The 25,524-nt window shown below is 40.0% G+C and overlaps 1 protein-coding gene across 2 annotated transcripts in view; it reads right to left on the bottom strand.

Moving 5' to 3' along the window:
• Positions 1–880: 880 nt before the first annotated feature.
• EYA4 (EYA transcriptional coactivator and phosphatase 4) overlaps positions 881–25,524 on the bottom strand; it is a 235,032-nt gene continuing 210,388 nt past the window's right edge. The window contains exons 14-20 of one of the 2 annotated variants that reach the window (XM_080929171.1): positions 21,203–21,292; positions 14,104–14,162; positions 13,837–13,997; positions 11,595–11,709; positions 9,476–9,597; positions 7,332–7,432; positions 881–4,118 (exon numbers count right to left, since the gene is read on the bottom strand). In XM_080929171.1, coding sequence (XP_080785297.1) covers positions 4,038–4,118; positions 7,332–7,432; positions 9,476–9,597; positions 11,595–11,709; positions 13,837–13,997; positions 14,104–14,162; positions 21,203–21,292 — 729 coding nt within the window. In that variant the 3' untranslated portion in view covers positions 881–4,037. Of the gene's footprint in view, positions 4,119–7,192; positions 7,294–7,331; positions 7,433–9,475; positions 9,598–11,594; positions 11,710–13,836; positions 13,998–14,103; positions 14,163–21,202; positions 21,293–25,524 lie in introns of both variants that reach the window. The other variant, XM_080929170.1, reaches the window with a different exon arrangement.

Raw genomic sequence — 25,524 nt, 5'->3', positions numbered from 1 at the left:
ATAAATTAATTTTAAGCACATACATTGTATTTTGCACATCTTGATGAACTTTGGTATGGTGTAGGGTTTGATGGACAATACTCATAGAAGTTTTTTCCAATTTTTGTTAATTTGGAGGCTAACATTTTTTAAAATTGTGAATGAGTAAAATCAGTTCTAAAACTTCTCCTTAGTCTTCATGTAAACAATGTCCTTGTGATAAAATTAATACAACACATGTAATAACAAACTACATTTTATGAAAACATGTTTCTTTTCTCTTGGAAGACATTAAGAACAATGAGCCATAGATTATAACAATTACACCCATGTTCATCTAAATGGAGTTTCTTTAAGCATTCTGTTATTTTGGCAAGGTGGCTCAGCAGGTTAAGGGACAACCCGGCCACCTGAGTTCAAACTCACATTGTGGAATGGACTCCCATAAGTCGTTCTCTGACTTAACATGTGCACGCTTGTGGGACTTGGCGAGTATGTACCCATTCACATTCAGACATACAAATATAAATAAATATAGCAAATGTCCCCAAATTTGAATAGACGTTTTCTGATTACGAACACGTTTTGGTTGCATTATGATGTACTTGAATAAATAAAGATTCCCACATGTAGCCCATATCTTCAAAAGACAGCCACTTTACTACATTCATTAAGAATATTTACTGTATTATAGTTCAGTTTGTGTTCAGTGAAAACTCTTTTGCATAAGAAGATGAAACACCACATTCAGAGACCTAAATATGAATTTCACATGACTTAGAATCAAGCAATACATGCAAATTAAGGTATCTACAAAATGGAAGAATGAAGACAGCTAATACAGTTGCAAAGGTATTTATTGAGAAATAGTAAAGATGTACATATTTTTACAAGCTTTTAATATTAATTTACACTTTTTAAATTATGTAGGCCCCAATAATCTATACTTTACTAATACGTAACAGAAACCCTTGACTTTGACTGTGAGATTCCCTATAACGCCACCATAGCTGGGAGTCAAAATGCAACTTTGGCTCATGAGGCTTAGGTTTGTGTTGAAAAGAAGTATTAGATACCATATTCATTGAGAATGTAGGCTTGTCACAAACAAGTAGGTTTTACAAAAAACTTCACAGTAGGGCATGCTGTTGAAGCTATTTTGATCTTAGCTCACCAGACAGTTAGTACCTATTTTTGTGCACAGACCATATAATCTTAAAATCTTATTTTAACCTCTGAATTGGATTTGCAAATTTCTTCGGGGTGTTCATCATCTTAGATGTATGCTATAATGTTGTAGTTAGGCCACCTATTAATTTTACTCAGGTGTCAATATTTTTAAGGTGCAATATAAGGCAGTTATTTTTTCTAATATCATACCAAGCTTGAATATGTAATAGCCCAAAACCCATCAGAGTTGGAGAACAGTTTTCAAACTCATTTACAATAAGGCACAAATAAGAACACATTCTACATAAAAATAGAATGCAGGAACTGCCCTCAGGGCTGGGTTTTTTCTAGTTATATTTTTATTGCTGTTTGGCTGATGTGTTTCTAGAAAGAAAGAGGATTTTTCTGTCCTGAGGTGGGAAGAGGAGAGTTGTAGTTTGAGCCTGCTCAAAGTCACATGACCACTCTGGGCCATGGCTTTCTGGCTGTCTCCATGGCTGTGTTAGACAATCTGTTTTCATCAACCTCATTTGTCGGTATTACACTGACTGCCTCCCCTAGACAGATACTGGGGGGGGGGTGGAGTGAAAGGAGGATGGATCAGCAGAACTAGGGAGGAGGTCAACAACCAGCACTCGATGCATTTGGAAAGGGTGAGCCTCCCTGTCTCTCAAGTGGAGCAGTCTAAGAAGCCTTGTTCATCAGGTTTCAAGAAGAATCATAACTTTTGATGCAGCAGCACAGGTCTATCAATGAAAGAAATTGTCTGTGTGCCAGACTAACTGCATTTTAGTCATACAAATGAGTACCAGTAATAAAAAAGAGAATCTTTGACCTTTTTACCACTTTCAAGCTGACCACCAGCAGAAGTGTAAAATTTATTAATAGTTATTAGTATTAAAGTATTCCAACCATAATTTGACACCATAGTATCAGGGGAAGGGTAACCAAAAGCCATGTTTAAAGCGTAAGGATTTAGATAAAAAGTCCCTATCTTATATGGAGTTTTATCATCTGTCTACCCTTTGTAAACAGGGCCACATCATTCTCTAAATAAATACAGCCCTCCAGAGTATTCTCTGTGATCTTTGATCAAAGTGTTGGCCTTATTTAAGTTGCAAAAGTCTCAGATGATGACCTTTTGTGAACCAGCCTCAGATGAGGGTCATTGACTAAGAGCTTGACTCTACGATCCATCTTATGTAATTCAGAATGCAGAAAGATTCAGGACCTCACACCATTAGAATACTTTTCTTCTTGAAGTCTTAAATTTCTACAAGGCAAACCATGTCATAACAAATGAGAGGAGAATCTTTATCATGTTACCAACATGGGCTACATACCAACATGACAAAAATGACAGGGAGACACAATGAGGCCGGGCTCTCCTGGCAATGAATGCAGGCATTGTTCAGCAACCATCCAGGAAGAAACCAATGTATTCCTGTCTTTACTGGGGAGACCCTGGACTGATGTGTCCCAAGGAAAGTAAATGTATTTTTACTGTACTGATATGTGATATGGTTGAAATATAGCTTATTTTATAATTAATTTATAATAGTATATAAAAAATTCATAGATTCAGAGTTTTTCCCTTGAGAGCTATCTGGTATACCTGCCTTTAATCATTGATGATAGTTGCTTTTGCAACAGCATGGAAGACAAATACACTCTGCTGTGCCTACTCAATGTGTGTTTTAAGCTACATCCATAGCATGTTCTAAAAATGACTTTGATAATATTTGTTAAATTTGCACCATGATATTATCCTCCTAGCAACTGGTACATATCCAGTCTTAAACTAAAATTGAGTATGTAGACATAAAGATGGCTCTTAATTTCCTTCCAAAAATCTGTTATATTTTACTCTCTAAATAAAGAACCCATCGTCTCCCAAACCTGTTTATGATAGGAGGTTCAGATAATTGATGTACTGATTACTGGAATAATTAGAACCCAATTAAAATGCAGGCTTTCTTGTATTATTAGTGTGACTGGTTTCTCATTTTAACAAATCTCAGTTTGTCAATGATTTAATATTAAACTGATAGCTTGAATTTTAAATTTGGTCATGTGAAAAATTATCACAAAGGTTTTTGTTTGTTTGCTTGTTTGTTTTTTTTTTTTTTAGTTAGTTTTTGTCTTCTATTATCTACAGAGACTTTAATCAAAATTTCATTGTAACACACGAATGCTGTCTTGTCTTTAAGGCACAACACATCAGTATGAACATTCTCTTTGCCAAACTTAGAAAAAGAGACAATAGTATTTTCCCGTTCCCCCAGCCCTTTTCCCACCCCGACAAATAAAAGAAAAATTGCATCCACTTTCAGAGTCAGCTGCTAATAAAGTCACAGTAAATTATTTCCATCAATAATTTACACAAATTACAGGTCTAGAGAGGATTGCTGTTATACGGTCTGAGTGCATTCCGATTCAGATTTTCTGGGCTAGGTAGGCTATAAGTCAGATTCAAACCTCAGGGTTGACAAGAGCTCCCATTTTGAGGAATGTTTTCAACCACCTTGTCAGAGGCAGAGCAGGTGCTGTGGCTCGGGAGGGTTCAAGTTCTTTACTATAGTTGTTAATTCTTCTTAGGACTCACTCGATATGTGTCAGCAACTGCCACAGATTTTGTGTTTTTTTTTTTTTTTTTAAACCATGAAAGTATTGTGAAGATAATAAGACCATAGAGTTTCCTTTCTGTAGCACTAAAGTTAATTCCATTCAGCAACCCGAATTCTTCACTCCGGAATTTTCATTCCAAGTATGAACTCATCTGTTAAGACCATTTATATGTGTAGAAGAAGCCAGCGGCATTGGATCACACATAAAAATTCAGTGTACTTGAAATATAAAAAACATGGATCACCAGCTAGAGAATACAGTTACAAATACTCTAATTCCAGTGCTTGATGTAGAGCCAAGAGGTCCGAGTGGCTTGATATCCTCCAAAAAGGCATGTTGTGCTGTGTGGTCAAGACAAGGAGAGAGGGGAGAAGTAGAGGGTAGGAATGAAGGATGGAGACAGATCATAACCATCATCCCATGGAGACAGAAGCACACACCAGGATGACGTATTATTCATCCATGTTTGAGGAAGGGAGTTTAATGGAGGTCATCCTCAGGTGGGAGTCTGGTAGTACCAATATGGAATTTTCCAAAGAATAGAGAAATAGATCTGAACTGGATTTTAATGGAACAACATCTGATACCGAGTTTCCTAGCTAGCTGAATCTCTACTCTGTTAATTAGTTCTATCAAGGTCAACATTGGGGAAGGCAAGTCGGCCTAGAAATCCTGCATGGCTGGGGCATGATAACTATCAGTCAGCATGGTACCTTTAAAAGTCAATTCCTTGGTTTAAAATGAGATCAATTTAGACCACTAATTTCCTAAACACATAGCAGTTGGAAATTTGAGAGAAAAAGAGGTTGGATTCCTATGTATAGATAAAAAATCCAAACTTGGAACCATATTAAATAAAACAAAAATATTAGAATTGGTGATATTCTTACTTGTCTCAGATAACTGGTAACTTAAGCCAGGAAATGGCTTGGTTTATTTGGCTAGTACTAGATGGGGGAGGAGGATACGGTTTTAACAGGGATGCACACACCATCCTCAATGTTAGAAGGTCTGCTGCCATGTGGTCTTCCAGAGATGTTCAATGTGCATTACAGATGTGGTAGTCACAGTTTGCAGGAAAGATTGATTGGGAGTAACACCTGAGAAAATCTCACTGGAAATAATAGTAATGAAAAAATATTCTTCAGCCGATTACAGAACAGCAGCAGTAATTGTTAGATTGAACTAAAGACATCTAAGATGTATAAACAGACTGTAGGCCTGTATGGGTTGGAAAATTTGTATTTATATGGAATTTATATTTTTATCTTATTTTAACACAAAGCGTTATATTATTATTACTACGTAATTCTTTGCAGCTCAGTATGGTAGCCACTAACTACATGCAGCTATGAGCATTTGAAATATACTTAGTCCAATTTAAAATACACTTTGAATTACACACCAGACTAAGACAGATACAGTAATGGAGACATCATGTCAATAATTCTAATGTGGACTAGATATATAATATTCAATACAGATTGAGACAATTAATAGATATTCTTAAAGCTTGTTCTACTTGTTTCTATTTATTTTTGGATGTGGCTTCTGGAGAATTTAAATTTTACACATACATCTCACTGGGTATAGAGAAGAGTACAGTCATTATTGTTGCTAAGATTTGATCCTGTTTTGATTTCTCTTTAAATTTCACAAGCACAGGCTTTTCGTCCAATTAGAGCAAAGAATTTTGAGAAGGCCAATGCTTTGCATTTCAGCTCAGATCTATTTGTAATGACAAAACAATACTCATAGACTGTCTACACATGCGATTACTTCTATGGTCAGAGAAAAGCATGCATCCAGGGTGCTAGGGAAACCAGCCACCTGCGTTTCCAAACAGAATCACAGCCTTTACCCATCACCCAAACTCTACCTACTTAAACAACCATTTGAAAGTAGCATTCTATCTGAAATTTTGATCTATTTGGAGTCAAGCTATTTCCCCCAGAGCATGAGCTTTCAACCAAAGGACATGTCCAGAATGTAGTTCCCAGTGTAACTGGTACAGACTAGATATGTCCAAATTCCTAAAAAACACATTGTTATTGGCTTGGAAATCTGAGCTTTATTTGTTCTGCCCTGGAGTTAAATCAATTTCCCATAGTCTAAGGGCATCCTAGTGTTTGTTCACTCTGTGTGATTGTGGTGCCGGTGTGGAAAACTAAAACCCTATGACCTTTGAACACCCATCAACTCCAGAAGACAGCAACTGTGTGAGGCTTTGAACATCACAGGCAGCAGCAGCAACATGGCTGACCTTGTACAGGACGTGCTTGTGACCAGTGTGCTGTCTTAAGTCACAGCCTCTGCTAATTAACACCCAGGGAGCTTCCTGTCAGCAGCTCTCCCAACAGAATGGAAAAGCACAGGGATTCCAGAGGGGAGCTGCTTGTCCCATGACCTTCTGAGGTCAAACCCATTCCTTCCCTGCAGTTGGCCGGGAGCTGACTGGGTGAGCTTTCTGTTAGGGTCATGAACTCTTCTACCAAACTCTTCGTTCTGATTGCTCTATAGAAAATAGAAATCGGGTCAGCGCTCTGACCCGTGTGTTTCATGGCAGCTTTATTTGAAGGTGATTTAAACTGCCTGTAGAGAAGAAAGTTGGTGTTCTCTTTGTATGCTAACTTGACATTTATAGTTTTATTCCTTTTGCGGCTCGTCAGAGAAGGAAGTCATGGGCAAGATGCTGTGCTCTCTGTTCTGGAGAACGAACTTCACACCGTTCCCTTTTCTGATGCTGAGCAAATCACTTAGGGATTTTACAGCTGCCCTGGTTCCTTGTCAGAAATATGTGTCAGATTAAACGTATTTAAATAAGGAGGGCCCACCAAATCTCCTGCACGTGCTGAGCCAGTTGCTCGGGGCTCAATGAGAAACTTGGAGATGTGAGGGGCATTGCCTGTAAGAGTCTAAGACAACCTGTCACACCAATTACTAAGAACGCGCCTGTTCTAAACGTGCTGATTAGGAACTTGTCTGTCTTCAGGAACTCACAAGGAACATGTGGTATTTGGAGTCCAGGGCTAGCCTTACTGACTATGCTAGGGGCCTGCTAAACTTCTTCCTCTGGTAAATTCTGTGAGCTTATCAATCACTGTGTGCTTGGCGTGAGTCTATGTGTGTGTGTTACACATATGATCTAAATGTGTGAATGTATTTCTCCTTTACATAGGCTTGAATAAACATCGATCGATTTTATTTTTTTTGTATTTCCTATCAAATTCCAGGCATAAAATGCTAGACTCCAAATGGTTTCTTTGCAAGTCCACATCGACTCTCTCATGCTCTTATTGATTTGCAACTCTTGGTTTCAGTCACTTGTCAAGCTGCCATTTGGCCAAACTACAGGGATGCAAACAGGAAGGCTTGCGCTAGAGGTGCCACACCGACATTTTCTGAGACAGGTTACCTTTTTCGCTGCCTGTTCTTCTTCTACACCATCCCCAATTACCACATACACTACTTTTCTGCCAAACCTTTGCATTATTCGTTCAAAGCAACTTTCCTTCCCTGGAAGATAAATGAGACACAGTTCAGAGCGGAGTTACCTGGTTAGCCGCGTGTTCCTCATCTCGGCCATCGCCAATCACAACGTAAGTCATGTTAGTGCCAAATCGGGACACTATACGCTCAAAGCAGCTTTCCTTGCCTGGAAAACAATGCATCGTTTGTTCTTGGAGCCATGGTACTCTCATGAACCTAACGGTTCGCAAAGTGTTCAACTAATGTCTTTTGAACGGTGTTGGAGGGAGCTAATGACCTTTGCGGTTACAAACTGGCACGTATGTTCGAATACACTTGCTTCCCATTTAGGACAGGTTAGTAAAACAAACATTTTTGATGTTTTAAGATAGACAGGCTTGCGGATTTGACCCTGATAAGAGGCTAGTTTTTTTTTTTTTTTTTTTTTTTTTTTTTTTTTTTTTTTTTTTTTTTTATTTCCTATCAAATAGAAAAGAGTCGTGGAGAACAACTTTATAGGTAAATACGAGTTTCCACAGCATGTGTTTGATTCTAAGAACTGATTTTATCTAAGTTATCTCTCATGTAGGGAGTCAGTTGAATGTATTGTTGGGGAAAACTGAAGTCTCATCTCTGAGGAAAGAGGAAATGCTAGCAGGTAGATTTACCTTGATGAACGACCCCTTTAAAAAGAGTGTGGGAGCAGATATACTCAGTTCAATTGTATCAAGCATTCTGTGAAGCTGACCACAGCAGCGTGCCCACACATAGCAGCACACACACACACACACACACACACACACACACACACACACACAGCAGCAGCAGCAGCAGCAGCAGCAGCAGCAGCAGCACTCATGGCAGAGTCACTGAGTGGCCGTGAGTTTCCATGTTGCCATGGAAACACCAGCCATGGAAACATCTTTACAGTATTGGCATCTTTTCCTAAACTTCATCCTAAGAATGTTCTTTCAGCCATTACTATTTGTGACATTTTTCTTCTTTTTAATCTGCTAGTTTAGAATGCTAAAAAAAAATACTAGTGACAAGGGAAAAAGAGTAATGATTTTTCTCAGATTAAATATTAAAAAACATATTGGCCAATGGGAGGAATATCATCCTTTAAGTAAAAGAAATGTTTATTTGGGCAGAAAAATCATTTGTGTCGTTAGAAGAAAACTCCCATCCTGCCAATCCTATCAGTATAATGTATACATCTTCATAGAACGGTGGAGAGGATTGGAATCTAGAACTCTGATTTGTGGAGCACAGGATAACGTGGTGCACACTTTAAGAAAGTCTGACTTTCCCTACCTGTTCTCCCCAAATGGCTGCAACCTTCATGAGACCTAGGGCCAGTAGCAATGTTGGGAGGGAGATTTGAGGCTTTTGATTCTGTCAAGGGTCAGCAGGTAATTTTGTTGCCCTTTAGGACATTTTGCACAACCGAGTGATATTCCTGGGGGTTTCCACCAGAGACGGTGCAATACATGTGCTGCCTTCTTTTGATTCTGACAAGATGGCAGAACTTGATGGAGTTTTGTTGTTTGAATGTTAACTGGCAGTCAGACTCTGCGTACCATCGAATGTAAAGAAGATGTCTTCACAGATGGGCATGACCTAGAGAGCAGGCTACAGGTATTTGAGTCCTACTATGTACCGGGGAGACACACTCAGGTAATGAATAATAAAATCACATAATTTTTTGCCTGAAAAAAAAATTCCACTCCTTTCTGTATCTTTGGATTGCTGTGGAGCAAATCTGAGACCTTCGATACTGACAAGTAGTGTTCTTAAAAAAAAATTAGATCAGTTTTATTGAATGTGCAGAGATGTAGATCTGTATCTCACATTAATCAAACTATTAAATGCTGTAGCTGGGGCACATATTACTCAGAACACATGTGCTAGAATAGTGTCCGATGTTGCGTGTGAGCAGAATGCATGAGGATTGCCTATAGATAGCTTTCCGAATTTCACCAGCGGAGAGTTCTTATAAAGTATGCGTATATATCATGAATTATCCACGACTTAGGCACTTGGAGCTTTCCAAAATTTTCTGGACGTGCTTATAGGAAATTTGTTAAAAGAGAATCAACAATCATGTATATGTGTATGTGTATATTCATTTGTATATGAGTGTGTATATGTACGTGTGTACACACATACATATTGTACGATCCTACAGATGTGACTCCACTTTGTACAGAATTTCAGATCACGTCCTTACCTATTTTAGTTGCGCTGTAAATGTTCTCGATGGGGAAGGCACCTCCAAGGCTGTAGAGCAGGACTTTCGCAAGAGCAGGGATCAGCTGGGTTGTCGTTACCAAGACATTTACACAGTTACTCCTGACAGGGATGAAACATACGTGTTTGCTTTCTAGTAGTAAAAAATTTCTATCAGTGCAGACTGAAGATTGCCACTGCTGTTTCTAAGTTCGGTAAGAATCATCCTCTTTCAGTATGTAGCACCGAATGCTGTCAGCTGACAGACACTGTCTGAAGTGGCAGGTTTAATAATAATAACGATAATAATGATAATAGTAATGGCAAACTGAGACTATCCTCTGACATAGCGTCTTGTCAGAGTAAGAGGATATCCGAAGTCATTTAAACCCTTATGGGATGAGAGCAAAGTCAGATGATGCCAGACACAGCGCTTCTACGTTCGGAGAGGTGGCTTTGGAATGAAGTTCCACCATTTACATCATGTGACATTAGTATGTAGGCCATTTTTCAAAGCCATCAACACTCCAGAACAGGAAACTTGTAAAGGACAGATGTGAAGAAGGAAATGAGACAGAGTGACAATTAATTACACATTCGGCGTCTGTCTTCATTTGTGAATTTATTTTCCCACTAGGAATTATGTACTACATAAACAATCTCTTATTCTGCTTCCTTGATCTTGTGAGCCCATGGCTTGCATAATTTTTTCTGTTATCCCCACATTACCTAAGGTCCAGTTGTTACTACATCATTTCCTTCAGTGACTGTTGGTTTCTCATGACTATGTAGAATGCAATCTCTGGGTTTTTCTTTTTCTTTTTGTTTTTATTTTTGTTCTGTTCCTTGGTACCTGGAGTTTCTTCTTTAATGATAGAACAGCTCTGATAACTTTGCTGAGAACTCTGACGTATAATCCATCAAATAATTTGTTTTCCATACATTTTGGGGGCTTTGTGAAAAGTGTCCAGAATGTTAGTGCTGGAATAGCTGGATACCACAGCAAACGTCACCTCTCACTCATCAGTGGGCATTGACTTGTTAACCTAAGGCCCTGTCTTTCTACCCTTCTATTCATTTCTTAAGGTCACGTATCCTTGAGATAGCTTTAGGATCATTTGTTGAAAATCTAACAATAACCCGTTGACTTAATTCTTGGAGAAATGAGCATGGCTCTACCTGCTCTACACAGTTTCAATGTCTTCATGTCCCCGAGTCCCTGTTTTTGATTGGTTATGTCACAGTTACAGATATTATGGCCCAGGAAGTTCCATGTCAAGCAGGTTTTTCAGCCGGGTTGTTCCTGCACGATGCCCTTCCTAAGATTTCTACAAATCTGCCCCAGTTTTTACCTTTATAGACACAGAGTAAACTCGTTTTGAGCCCAATGTTATAAACAGTTGCAATGGACAACTTGATTCCAGGCTTGACTTTTCAGGTTGAGTTCTTGGCAGCTTTCTCTTTCGTATAGATTCTACGGTTTAAATTCCAGGGCCTACCAAGCTGAACCCAGAAGACTTCAGGTCTGTCAGACTGCGTTAGAATGTGATGCTAAGAACTGAGCAGAGTGCTCATGCTTGCCCCAGTTAGCCCAGCAAGTCAATTACCAGTTCCCAATGAGGCTTCTCTATTATTTCATATTTCATATTTTCATATTTCTGATCATGTGACCAGGGAGGAACAGCATTCCAGTTTTGACCCGTGAATTTACTTTCATGTTCTAAATTTTGGGGTCCTTTCAGTCTGGTGACCTTTTCATATATCTGCTATTTATCCAGATAACATTTCTTTTGATGCTTATATGTTACCCGAACAATGGTTAACTGAGTCTTTATTGATTTACCTTAATCAGAAATAAAACTACGAAATAAGAAAAAAAATGAAGATTAATCTTACCTACCAACCATCACTTCCCAAATTTATATGCACCAACCCACGCAGTCACGCATGTGCGTACCCACGCAAACCGGTAAGCATCCACTCATGTGTGCAGCACACACGCTCGCAGAAACCACTGGATGTGGTGAAGTACTAGCATTTGGAATGTTTTTTTTCTCTGTTGTGCTGCTGGACCCAGATCTTCCACATAATTTAAGTAGAGAGACCACAATCCCACTCACCTAGTACTAATAATTGATAAAGACTTAAGTGCGTTCGTTAGCCAGGAATCCGTTAGACCTTCGATCTCTGCCCTTAACTGCAGCCATGCGTCCCTCTTGGCAGGGCCAAGGAGTCCTGAAACACCAAACAGACAGGCAGTCAGGAGTGAACACTCCCTTTGGAACAGGGAGGTTGGTGTCCCCTCTGCCTACAGTGAATGTTTATTTCTGCTGTGTCATAAAGAGATACAGACTTATATAAATATTGATTCTTCCTTTCAGAGGTGATTGCTCACTATTTGATCAGTACCGAATTCTTATTAGACAATATGCAGGTGGCAGGCACTTCAGACACTTGGCTACACACTCAGAGGTATGACACAAAGAAAAGAGACCCCAGTCCCCCACAACCCCTGAGACTAGAATTTAACACAGCAGCTGGAAGGCTCAGCATCCCACTCAAGAGGCTGGGGCATGTCAGCGAGAGGAGCAGTGGGGTCCCTCCATCAGAAACACAAATGCACCACATGAAATAGTCTCTTCAGAGCTCCAGCTCTGCTCTGGAAAAATCCATGGCATTTCCACTGCTTCTCAGGCCACTAACTGTTTAAGGATACTTTGTGTTTTTAAAAAAGAACCAAATAGCTATGTTGAAAACCTGAAGCTGTGCTGTCCAAGTATAGGCAGAGGTGGGAAGAAGTAGGTGTGTTAAATTCCACAGAGAGGCTGGGGTGTCCGCCATTGGACATGGAGCACACAGCTAGTAAGCAAGAGCCCCCAACACTGACAGAGAAGAAAAGAGAAGAAAACAAAGAGGGAGGAAAGGAAGAAGGGAAGAAGGAACAAAAAGAAAGGAAGAGGAGAGCAACCTTGCTTTCCTAATAAAATGAGATCACATGCCTATCCATTCAAAGGAAGGTCCTTTAAATTGTATTTCAGACACTGGGAACAAGGACAAACAATATGCAATTACAGATATTTAAAATTAAAACGTCTACTTCCTAGAAAGTCTTATGCCTCCACATTTCAACAAAACGATGCTCATATCTGACAGAAAATATACTAAACTTTCTAAGATAAAAGATGTTACATTAATGGCCTTTCCAATTTTACGATAGTTTAAACTATACTCTGTAAAGGGGGCATGCGAGTATAAATAATTCAGACAATTTTATGTAAAGGAGGCATGAAATTTAAATAGCTTAATCTTCTCAAAGAGGTGTTTAGTTAAAACAAAGGTAGACCTGCTTCTTATGATTATTTTACAAAGGTGTCTGGGACAAAGCTTTAGAGTGAGTTAGGAGCTCCAACCAGAGCTGGAAGCACACATTAGAACTCTTATCTATGTGCACATGACACCTTCCCTGTAGAACTTCCTGTCTTTTCCTGTGGCTGTGGCTCTGCCTGTTTCTTACACTTGCTGAGGAAACACTGAGCTGAGCATTGGAGGCGACTCAATGTTAGCAAACACAGGAAAACATACACAGCCCCATCCTCAAGTCAAAAACAGATTACTGTCCCCTGTGGATAAAAGTTCTCTTTATTTATTGTATGGTGTACACATGACCATACACATGTGCTGAACTCATAGGTGTATTTAGAAAAATCAAGTTTCTTTTGGCTTACTTTGGGTTTCTGTTCCTCAATGTCATTTCTCTTTTAAAAGGAAAACAATCAGCGTGCTGGAAGAATTGTGCATGTCTGACTCTGGAACTAATCTTGAGAATGTGTTGATCTAAAACTGATTCTAACAATAAAGAAGCTCCATTTTTTTCTGTATCTAGAAACAGCCAGAGTTGCATTCTGAGGCTAAGGGTCTAAAATCCTGCCTCAAATTATATGGATAATTATAAAATTATAATGTAATATGATTTAGACACTGCCTCCGGAGTACCGGAACTTTCAAATCTAGTGGTTACAGCCAGCACTGTGTCCTGTAGTGATTGGCACTAACTCATAATTGTGGCTCTTTATCTTTGCAAAAGCCTCATGAACACCCCCTTAGGTAGTCTGATTTTCTGTTGGTAATGTCAGAGAAAAGGTCCTAGAACACAAGGTTTCCCCCAAAATGGCCAAGTCCCTTTGCAAGGGTGCATTCAAGTCCCCCCAGTAATCCAAAGAGGACGGATATTCAGGCTCTCATTGCTTTTCAGCTCGATCCTTCATGGTTTGTTTTCCAGCAGGTAAGTCCCCACTGTGAGACTACAGTCTGAGTTCTGCCTACACCCAGGGTGCTGACCCTGGTGGAATCGGCCCCACGTACCTCCGACATTGTTCTTGTAGGTGTTATATAATTCCTTTACTCTTCTGTAACGAAAAGCCAGCTTCCTCATCCAGTCCACCCCTCCTCTCACACCTGTTGGCAAACAAAGGTTCGCACTACTTGCAGCTGCATGGAAGCCATCAGTTGCAAAACTGTAGGTACTGCAACACCCAGAATACATTAAAAAGAAACAGAAGAAATAATTACATGTGCAAAAATCCACAGCTGAATTTCTGTAGGAAACGGAAGACTGAAAGCGCGGCTTACCTTAAGTCCTGACCATTGTCATCGGAGGAAACATCATCTATATGAACTTGATCACATTCCTGGGAAAAGGGAACAGCAGACATTATGTATAACCCAACCATGGCTAATCAGGTTTCCCATCATCCCACAGCATCAGGCTACGGCCACAAGGGGGCAGCATGGGTCCATTCTGCCCTTCCCTAGGACGCCTGTTTTCTTAAGCGTGGAGGGCGAATGGTACCACTTCTCTGAGATCTAAAGCCATAAAGCAGTCTGGAAACTCAGGGTGATTTGAAAAATAAGTTTAACCATAACATCATTGGTAAGAAGAGCTCTGGAATCTTTGAGATCAGTGCCGTTGCTAATCCGAAAGTCCGCCACGTGCCTGGGGTCTGAGCATCTCAAATGGTCACTATTATTCTTTATTTGCTTGGTAGAAGTGGAGGGGTCTTGACCTCGGGACGTGGTGTCTTGTGAGATTTCCAAGACTTCCTGCTTTTTGCTAGTGTGAAGGTGTCATTTTCCTTAAAGTCCTGACTTTCTGGTACAGAACAAAGTTAGCGGCCATAAAGGCTGACCCCGTCTTTCATCGGGTGCTAGTGTTTTTAAAAGGCAGCAAATATACGTAAAGTCGTGAAGATTTACATACTCAAAGCCATACAACCTCCAAGGAAAATAAATTTGTTAATATTGCCCACATTGAATCAGATTTCAAGTTAGAATTTGCTTAAAGCAAATAGTGGCTTCCACATAAAACTCCAAAAATCTTGTTCTGCATTTAAGTCATCTGCAAGGTTCCCGGGAAATAATTATGTGATTTAAGGCAAAATTTGCTGATGAGATTTAAGAATGCCCTAGCTCTCAGAGAAGTAAGTTCACAACTAGCAGTTATAAATGGTTATAATTCATGATAAATCAATGAGAAAGAGACAGAGACAGAGAGAGAGACAGACAGAGACACACAGAGAGACAGAGAGAAACAGAGACAGACAGAAAGAGACTGATTTGCAGGGGATGAAGCCAGACCTGCCCATGTTATGCCAGTGTTTTACTGACTGAGCTAACTTTTTCCAGATTTTGGGCCTCTTACATTTTATTTCAGATTATTTTATATACCTCCAGATTTTGATGCTATAAGTAGCACTTATAATTCAAAGATCAACTTAAAGTTATTAGATAGGAAAATATGCCATATTAAGAAAGATTTGCTATAATAGATGGAGGGATTGTAATCAAGTCAATGCCAAGCCTTCAGCCTCCACCCAGAACATAGTGGTCCCATTTCAATGGACGCAGACCACCTTCGCAGACTACTTTAAGGACAGAATTGGCAGGCGAGGAGATGGCTCCGCCGCAGGTCAGGGTCAAGCTGCTAAGCCTGAAAACCTGAGTATGAACCCAGGAGCCCACATGGTGAAAGGGGAGGAAGACTCGGCAGCTGGTCCTCTGACTCTGTCCCCACCATGTGTGTGATGTGGGCTGCATCCTTTCCCAAGTAAATAAAACAAATGTGAGCCAAAGAAATAATAAAACACAGACTAAGTGGCAAGCGAGTCAGGAAATGTGGTCCTCTGTGACTTCAAGATGTATCTGGGATGGAGAAGTGGCTCAGCACTTCAAAGCATTTGCTGCTTTTTCAGAGGACCCAGGTTTAGATCCCAGCACTCCTGATGGGGCTGAAAACTCCCCTTTCTGCCTTCTCTGGGCACCACGTACACATGAAACTTAAATACACATGCAGGAGAAAGACCCATAAATGTAAAATGAAAACAAAAATCTTCAAAAATTTTCTGTGTACTTACTTTAGTAGTTCTAAAGTTTACATAAATTGTGGGTTAGCAATTTTTGAATAAACCTTTACCTATGTTCATAGGTAAGAGCTGAGGAGAATATTCTATCTGATGTATCTGAGGGTGCTTGTGAGAGAGACAACCAGGATATATGGATTTTTAAAGGCATGTTCTTGAGGCAGAAAATAACCAACCCAGATATTTGGGGAGCAAAGGGGTTGGATGAGAAACTTAAAAAGGAGAACAAAGGGAACTATACAATGGGGGTAAGTGCTCAAAGTATAAAACATTGGCTGAAAATGTGCTTATATAGTTGGGCAGTGGTTGTACAGACCTTTAATCTCTGAGCTTGTGAGGCAGAGGCAGGTGGATCACTAAGATTTGGGGGCCAGCCTGGTCTACAGACAGAGTTCCAGAATAGCCAGGGGTCCACAGAGAAAGTCTCTAAAAAGAAAGAAAGGAAAGAGGGAAGAGGAGCATCTTCTCACACAGCCTGCTGTCACCGTCACTGAGTGTACACCGATAGTAAATCATCCCTAATCAAAAGCAACAGCCTTGCTTGTTCGCCACGTTGCAGAGTCTAGGCAATGGTAGTAACGGTGAGGCTTGTGGAAATGTGTGGGTTTCACCAGCATAGACAGAAGCAAAGGACGAGGAGAGGAGGCTCCCTGAGCTCCCCTGAAATCCCATTGCACCCCAGATGCAAGTTTATCAAGCTGCTGCCTTGGACTTTAAACTGGCTAAGCAGTCAACATGGAAGCTGGAAACCCTGTTCCCCCAGAATATGGAGATGCTTAAGGAGTTCTCCATGACCTCTGAGACATGGTAGTATTCTTACACAACTGTGAATGTTAGAGGTGTTCTGCCTTCATACACATCCGTGTGCCTGGCACCCTCTGAGGCCAGAAGAGGGTTGGTTCTCATGGGACTTGAGTTACAGACGGTTGTGAACAGCCACATGTGGACTAGGAATTGGACCTAGGTCCTCTGGAAGAGCAGCCAATGCTTTTAGCCACCGGGCCACCTTTCTAGCTCCATGGAGATATTCTTGAAATGGATTTAGATAGAAATAAATACTTACAGCTCCTCCCTCTATTGAACTTCCAAAAGCTTTCCCCATGTAAACAAATTTTATCTCTCCCTTAACATAATAGTCTTATATAAAACCCCCAAAATGGTGAGGGAAATTTTCGTGAGTTTCTCTAACCACCCGACTCTATTTCTTGAATATTTCCTTATTCTATTTTTTAAAAAAGCTCCCCTGACATTTCAAGTATTAAATCATATGATTAATTTATACATGACTTTCCCCCAAATTCACTTTTTACCCCAGAGGATAGCAGTATATCAAGGTTCTTGGACCGTTCACTTTGCATTCGAAGTTCGGTTGGGAGTTTTTCAAATTTGACTTTTCCTTATATTTATGCGTAGTGACTCTGTGTGTTGACTTTGGGCACTTGCCCAAGGATTACAGTCTAGTGAAAGGAACTTTAGCTTCAATTACTCAGGGCTTTTTTAAAGGGAAAGATAAATAATTGTTCATCAACTAGCTTTCATTGTGAAAACCACGCATGAATAATTTTAACCTAAAATACTCAAAAAAAAAAAAAAAATTCAAGAACCTTGGCTTTTGAGCACAGCTTAGCAACAACCTCAAATTCTTAAAATAATTCTGGTGTTAATCATAAATGCTTAAAATTTGTCTTATTTGGCAACCACAAAGTTGTCCCTGATCAATTCCAGGTATAAGCCACAGAGCTCTTCTCTCACGTTTGTGAACCAACCCCCTGCTGTTTTCTTCTCTGGAAGTTATTCTAACTGAAATAACATTTTTTTTGAACAGAGAGCATTCTCTTGCTGGGGGTGGGGGTGGGCAGGATGGAATGAGGTGTTGAGTGCTTAGATTCAGATTGGAAACATTTAAGGATGCTTGAGAGGAACAGCTGCTGTTGCCCATGACACTCCATGTACTGAAGCATTTACTGTTTCAAACAGACATTTGGATTCCCACAAAAGACCCCAAGAGATCAAATATACAAGAAAGACAATTCTCACTGTAAGCTAACGATGATATGTGTACTGCTTTGAGCAATTTCGTATGTCAGCAGAAGCAGGCTTGGCTTAATTCCTGTCATGGAGCCTTTGTAATGTTTAAAATTAGGCAAGTGTGGTACATTTATGCAATGGAGTACTACTCAGCTATTAGAAACAATGACCTTATGAAATTTCTAGGCAAATGTATGGAACTAGAGAATGTCATCCTGAGTAAGGTAACCCAGTCACAAAAGAACACACAAGATATGCAGTCACTGATAATTGGACACTAGCCCCAGAAAGCTCTGAATACCCAAGAAACAACTCACAGACCTTATGAAGCTCAAAAAGAAAGAAGGCCAAAATGTGGATGCCTCATTTCCTAAGTCCTTCTTAGAAATAAAAAGAAAAAAATTATGTATTCATCATATATGATTATTTAACAAGTTTTTTTGAGCTATAATAATATTTTATAAAATAAACAAATTAATATAAAAAAGATATTTCTAGGCAAATGGATGGAACTAGAAGCTATCATCCTGAGTGAGGTAACCCAGTCACAAAAGAACAGCTGGTATGCACTCACTGATAAGCGGATACTAGACCAAAAAGCTTTAAAGAATTGTCACACGGAACGGGGGTGAGGGAGAAGGTAACCAAATAGACTTGAAAGTTACTGACTATATGTCATTAGTCCAGTGCTTGTTGTGTCACTTGGCAATACACCTTTGTGTTCCTGGGTTCATCTACCTGTGCGAGCACACGGTCACACTGATTGGGTTTATCTTTTACTAACGGCACAGGATACACCTGAATAACTAAACCGTGGGGTGTGAGTCAAATAATGACTCTGTGACATTCTAAAACCCCCCAAAGAGCGTCAACTTTCTGCTGTTTCTGTCAGTGACCCCAGCCAGTATTTACGAAGGACTTTTAACATAAGATACAGCGTAAATAAAAAACCCTTAAAGCACTGTATCAAGCCACAGTCCTTTACCTATGTTGTGGTACTTTAAGCATGTATTTGTGGTAAGACACGCTTAGCTTCTCATTTTAGTGTTCTGCTAAAGGTGAGTTCATTTATTGTTAGTGTGTATGTGTGTGTGTTTGTGTGTGTGTGTGTGTGTGTGTGTGTGTGTGTGTGTGTGTGTGTGTGTGCACTTCTGGGGGTGATTTTATTCAATAGTGCCTATGTGGGGGTCAGAAGAGAACTATCCCAGGTCCATTTTCCTCTTTCACAGGGATCTGATGGGTTGATGATTCTACTTTTCCCTGCTCCACCTTATTTATAAGATGCCACCACAAAACTAAAAGTTAAGAACACATTCTATGTGTTTCTATAAAAAACAAAACAAAACCCCAAAACTCAAGTCAGATGAGATACACATCATAAAATTGGGACAAACACACACAAAAAAAACTTTTCATCTCCTTCAGTAACTTTGCAAATATACATCTTCTTACAATTTTTAAGCCGAGCCTAACCCACCCGAAGAACTAACACACAGCTATGCCCGATATTACATAGCCACGTTCTGTGAAAGTTCAGTCATGTTCCCATGAACAGGTATCATCATGGATTCTGTATCCCCAGGAGGAATCGGCAGTGGGGTTCTCTGCAGTTGGGCTTTACAGCGGCCATCGGCCATCTTGTAAGCAGTCCTTACAAGAATAGAAGCTAGACAGAGGAGAACACCGCACGTTCACGCTGCCTGTTAACAAATAAAGCTCCGAACAGACATTTGTTCATCCAGTGAAAACATGAACCAAGCTGGGTAAACAACTGATCCCTTCTAAAACTGCAGTTTTTGCAATGGGACTACAAGCGACCATTTCTCATTTCTTGCCTCTGAGGAAACAAAGGCTTGATCTGTAATCTTACCTAAATCACTTGTTAAGTGTGGCTTTTCCTTCTTTTGCCCTAATTTCTAAAGGCACAGGGGCAGAGAGCTGTGCTCTCTTGCCTGAAACCAGCTTTAAAATCAAAATTCCATTATTGAGATAGCTGGTAACATAGAACACATACATACATACATACATATACACACATATACATATTATACATATATACATATTACTAACACACACATACACATATGCATCTATATGATGGAATCATTTTTCATTTTGTATCTCTGATGTAATTAAGTCTCCACCTATAATCTTACCTAAGTCACTCCCTAAATGTGAACTTTCTCTTTCACCCTAAATTCACTCCAAGCTATATGATATCTATCTATCTTGCTGTTGTACCTGCAGTTTTCCCCCTGAGAAGTAGCATCCCGAAAGGTGACAAACCTATTTATTTCAAAGCATTGGCAGCTAACAGAAAGCTTAAAAGAAAATGTCTAGAACCACAGCCATGGTAATAATCATCTTTGTTCATAATGCTACTGTAGCTAATCATTTTACCTCATTATAAAGTCACAAAATTAGACTAAATATTGAGCATGTCATTTTTTTTTTTTTTTAGATGAGAAATCTCTATTTTAGCCCAATCACATTTGTCCACAAAGTACTTTGTCCCTTTTCCCAAGCTGCTGTGTTTATTCCACATTCTACTTCCCACAAGTCTGGAACCCCAAGTCACTAACACAGGGATTATGTTCTCTCTTGAGGCACACATGTAGCTACTCTGAGGCTAGATTTCCTTTTGATCCCTTCATTGACTTTTGCTGTCTCTTGCTTGTGCTTTGGACAGCTGTGTTGGAGGTAGACAATAGGAGTAGAAACCCTGAAAGGAAAGTATTCAGGGCATCACAACTGACCAGCTATGCTGTGTAAACAGCTCCAGCATTCTCTATTCTAGAGAGGACAGGATGAGAAGGAGAATTTTTTCAAGATGCCTCCATACTTGATGGCCCGTGTTTTGCTTGTGATGAGGATTGGTGGCTATTGTCTACCAGTAACATAAATTGTATTGATTAGTAACCTGGGAAAGGCTGAAGCTAATTCAAAGGTGAGATACCAAAGAAGGCAGAATGGGGGGCTGTCTGACCTCAGCAACATAGGAGGCCAATGTTTTCGGAGATGTTTTTTGTTCTCGGCATGCATGCATAAACTCGCTTTATGTGCATTAACTCACGAGCACTCGTGGGTGGTCTTTCTATACTCATCTATGTGATTTTCCACTTTACAAGAACTTTACAGCTCTCAGGGTACAAACATCCTTTCCTTCCCCAAATTCCTTCAGGTTTACTGCATCTGTGAGCACACGTGAGCATACGTAAGCATGCATGACACCGTCGGAGCGTTTTGTGTTGTCCATAATTATTCTTGACTTTCAAAATTCTTACCTCTAAGTCATTAAAAAACAAGTGTGTATCCGCAAGGTTAAAGATCATTTCTTCCATCCGGAGCCCGAGGGTCACAGCCATGGGGGGATCCTAAAAAAATACATACAAAATGAGGTAAGATCTCGTTAACCACAATTACTAAAGATATATTTTAGGTAGATATTGTTGGAGAAGGCAAGATAGTAGATGACGTTTTTGGTGAAGATTAAAACATTTCCCAGAGTTAAGGTAGGAACTAAAGAGTTAGAAAATAGCTAAAAGTATGACAACATTCTAGTGGCTGATAATATAAAGTAGTGTGACTATAATTTGCTATTTATAGTCTTTCAGAATAAAGGATTGCATGTTTTCAACCCAAAGAATGATAAGCATTTGAAATATAAATATCAAATATCAATTTGATCATTATATATTACATAAATGTATTGAAATTTATTGTATACACACAATTATACCATTTATATTATTTAAATAATCACACACATATATAAAATGAGTTCTGAATGATTCTCAAACATGGATATCTAAAGAGATGTCTGGTAATTTACAGAACCTAATATGCATGTAAGGATGATTACAAACACATTTTAGTAGTAATTTATCTACCCAAATCCACATACTCATAAGAGAAGCATGAAAACCAACAAGTTTAGATGACTTAGCTTGCATATCTGCCACAAATATCTTTTGGAGAATGGTATTTGGATAGGTGGTGAATAACAGAAAAAACTTATTAAATATTTGCCAGAATAAGCAAATTATATGGAGTAAATAGGTTATATTTAGAAATATATACATATATATGCACACATATACATAAATATACATATATATACATCACATACATATACATAGATATACCATACACATACATACATGTAGATACATATACACACATATACACAAACATACATACACACATTCATATACATAGATATACTTATACACATCCATACACATATATGCATGGTGTACCAATTAGTGAAAGAAAAGAAAGTGAAATTAAAAGAGAGTCCGGAGAGGTACATGGGGGGAATTTGGAGAGATGACACTGAAGAGAGAAAAGTTATAATTACATTATAATATCTAAAATAAAAAGAAAAGGTAAGAGGAGAAACGGCTGCCATCAAAATGGAGTTGGAGAAGAAGAGGCCCAGTATGTGATATGGACAATGCAGATAATCATCAGATTGGGATAGTAGAGCAAGTAGACTCGCACAGATGCCGCTTCATATGGACAGCATTTTGATTGACAGGGTCACAGGAGCCTATTTAACCATACGTGTGGTGTGCTCTAACCTGAGCTCACTAAGGTTGCAGGAAGTGGAGATTAACAGAATGTTCACCCATCACACATAACTGTGTGGGAAACCTATGCTTTTAGTGATTTAGGGACTGGAGGGGTTGGTGAGAACTCAATACCCCCTTTTTGAGTTTGCTTCCAGGGACTGCTGCTGTCTTACATAGCAGTGAGAGCTGAGGAATTCGAAGCAGAGGTGTTGTCTCTTCATCATGATTAGCTGAAGCTGAGGCCCCAGTGTCAGGAGACTTTGAGACCTGAGGAGACGTGGGGACACGGAGGCAGTCATTCACATGTTGTGTTGACATGACCAGATCGGAACAAGTCAATGTGACCACTACAGGTGTGACCACGGAAAGGCAGAACGTGGAAAAATCTGGAAGGGGCAATCCTTTGCATCTGAGGTCGGGTGGAGGTCTCAAGAGGGAGACAGTCGTGGCGCTGAGAAGTCTAGAGGAACACTGTCCATTTCGGCAGCTACCTGGGAAGAACTCAGCCTGTGATTTGGGTTGTACGGCCTGGCCATGAACCAGACTGCAGACGTGGTTGAACAAAGAGCTGCTTTTTGAATCTCAGCAATTTAACAAGTGGCATTTTGAAGAAATGTGCTGAACTTGGGCAGATGTGTAGATAGTGTCACTTCGATTAGCGATGAGGACACCCAGCCCAGGTCGGGCCCCAGTGACTCAGCTATACCTCTAACTAGCTCCACTTGCCCGTAGCTGCCCCTGCAAAGCACCAATGGGCCTTCTTCATCACTTCCGCCATGCACTGTGGAGAAAACCCTGGAGTGTACACACACTTCAAGTGTCCCTCCCATGTTCCTTAGCCGTGAGAATGTGGAGAAGAGGAAGGGCACATCAACAACAGGAACTACTTGTTAATGAACGTGGAGGAGCGCACAGCAAACTTAGGGCTTGATGCGGAAGAGGACGGGCAGAGGTCACAAGAATTCACCTACTTAATTATTTTCATCTTCTCGGCAGGTCTTTCTGTGGACTTTTTAAAAGATTCTTGACAAAAATCCTATGCAGATCGCTCATGTCCTGGGGTATTTGCTTTGGCTGCATGGACTCGGGGCTTCCTGCCACATTGATCTGCTGTCGGTGACAAACTACTACATACCCAAGAACCCCCAAATCAAAAAGATGGGGCGATGAAGGCATAGGCAGGGTTGGATGTGTATGATGGTACATACAGAATATAAGGCTTCTGAGAGGTTCAAGATGTCTGCAATAGAACTCAGTACAAGGCAAAGATAAAATTGTTTTGTCTAAAAAAAAACACACGTTCAAATATAAAGAAAATATGTTTTGTGCCCCCAACTATTTTTTTTAATTAGCTCATTGCAGAACTCAGAAGGACCCGGATCATGTTTCCTTCCATTGTCAGACTCTTTTGTTGGTGTTCATATCCTTTATTGTTGTTGAAAGAACTCTCTGAAGCTTGAATAATTTTTTAACTATGCATTTTGTCTTTTTCTGTTAAAAGCTGCTCTTGCTAATCCTCTCTCTCTGGAGAGAGAGAGTGGGTCTTAATTAAGACAATGTTATAGAAAACTCCGAAATATTCTGCTAAGTCAGGGACCCATAAACAAAATGTCCACAGAAATATCAGGAAAATGAAACGTATCTGCAGCATGAAAGCATATAATTCCATTAGTGATGCTCTTTGGATTTCAGGAATGCCCGTGATGCAAGACAGTAAAGGGGAGACCCACAGTACAGCGATGCTTTCTGCCCTGAAGATTATCAGTTTCATATGCGGGTACAGAAATATCTTTTTAAAGCTTTTCTTTTGGAGGTTGGGTTAGTGAATCTTATCCCAGCTGGTATTTGTCTCTTTTAAGTTTCCAATAAAATGATTGGTTATCTTGTGATCATTCCTTACATACTTTGCGTTTATAGATTTGATTTCTGGGAAGATTGGAGAAACCCCAGTGGTCCCTTGATTATTACTTGCATTGATATCATGCTTTCTTCTCTGTGCTAGCCAGACAGTGGTAGAAAAACTCACAAAAGATGCACTTCCTGTGTATCTAATAAGCACACAAACAAATACTTAAAAAAAATTACATGACCCTTTTAGTATGTGGGCATAGCATATGGCGTACGAAAAGCTGATTGATCCGGGCATCCTATTAGAATGTGACCCCATGGTACTGGCAGGGCGAATCACAAACACATCCTACTACAGTCAGCACTTGGTAAGTATTCTGGCAAAAGTCCCATTTCTGAACTGGGTAAGTTTGGATTTGAATTTTGTCAGGGTGTCAACTGGTTAAATTTGACTAAAGTTTCCAGAGAGCTAGCCCATTGACAGAGAGGTGTTTGGTCATCAAGGCCACAAGCCAAGGAAAACTAAGTTAAGAGGGGGTGTTCTTGTTCCCCAGAGACTGTGTGTGGAGGGCTTCTGAACAAATATAGGATTTATCCCCCCCTCGAGTGAATAAAGTCACTGGGACAGCTAATTCGAAATTAGCAGATTACAGTGTCACACTTTTCCATCTGAATGACTCACAGATCTAAAACTCCAGGAAGGATGGATATTTTTTCTGGGTGGGTAGGGGAGGGGGAGTTGGGGAGAAGCCCTCTCAGAACCCGGTCATGGTGCGCACCTCTGGCTGGGAAGGAGACACCGGTGGCTGCAGTTTCACTGCATTAGCAAGCATTTGCGTGTGAGACATATTTCTGGAGAGAACCCAAGTCCTGTACTGAAATTCCTACTGTTTTTGTAGATGTTTATGGGGTCTCTTATGAGTCTAGATCAGCTGCACTTTTGTCCACTTAGGGGAAGTGAATGTCGAGTTTAGTGATAGCCAAGACTTGAGCGGAGTGATAAGGAGAGGAAATAAAGGCACAGACAGGGTCCGATGAAAGTTCTCATACACATTCATTACACACATGTAAGGGTTCTGAAGGATTCAGCATGCCTCCTGCAGAGTTCAACATGGGGCAGATGGAACGTCTGCCAAGTTATGCTCTGTTCTACTCTATCAAAACTGAAATGATTCCCAAGACAT

Source organism: Micromys minutus, assembly GCF_963924665.1.
Source record: "Micromys minutus genome assembly, chromosome: 15".
Lineage (NCBI taxonomy): Eukaryota > Metazoa > Chordata > Mammalia > Rodentia > Muridae > Micromys > Micromys minutus.
The sequence above is the reverse complement of the archived record's forward strand: the minus strand, read 5'-3'. Positions and strand labels throughout refer to the sequence as shown.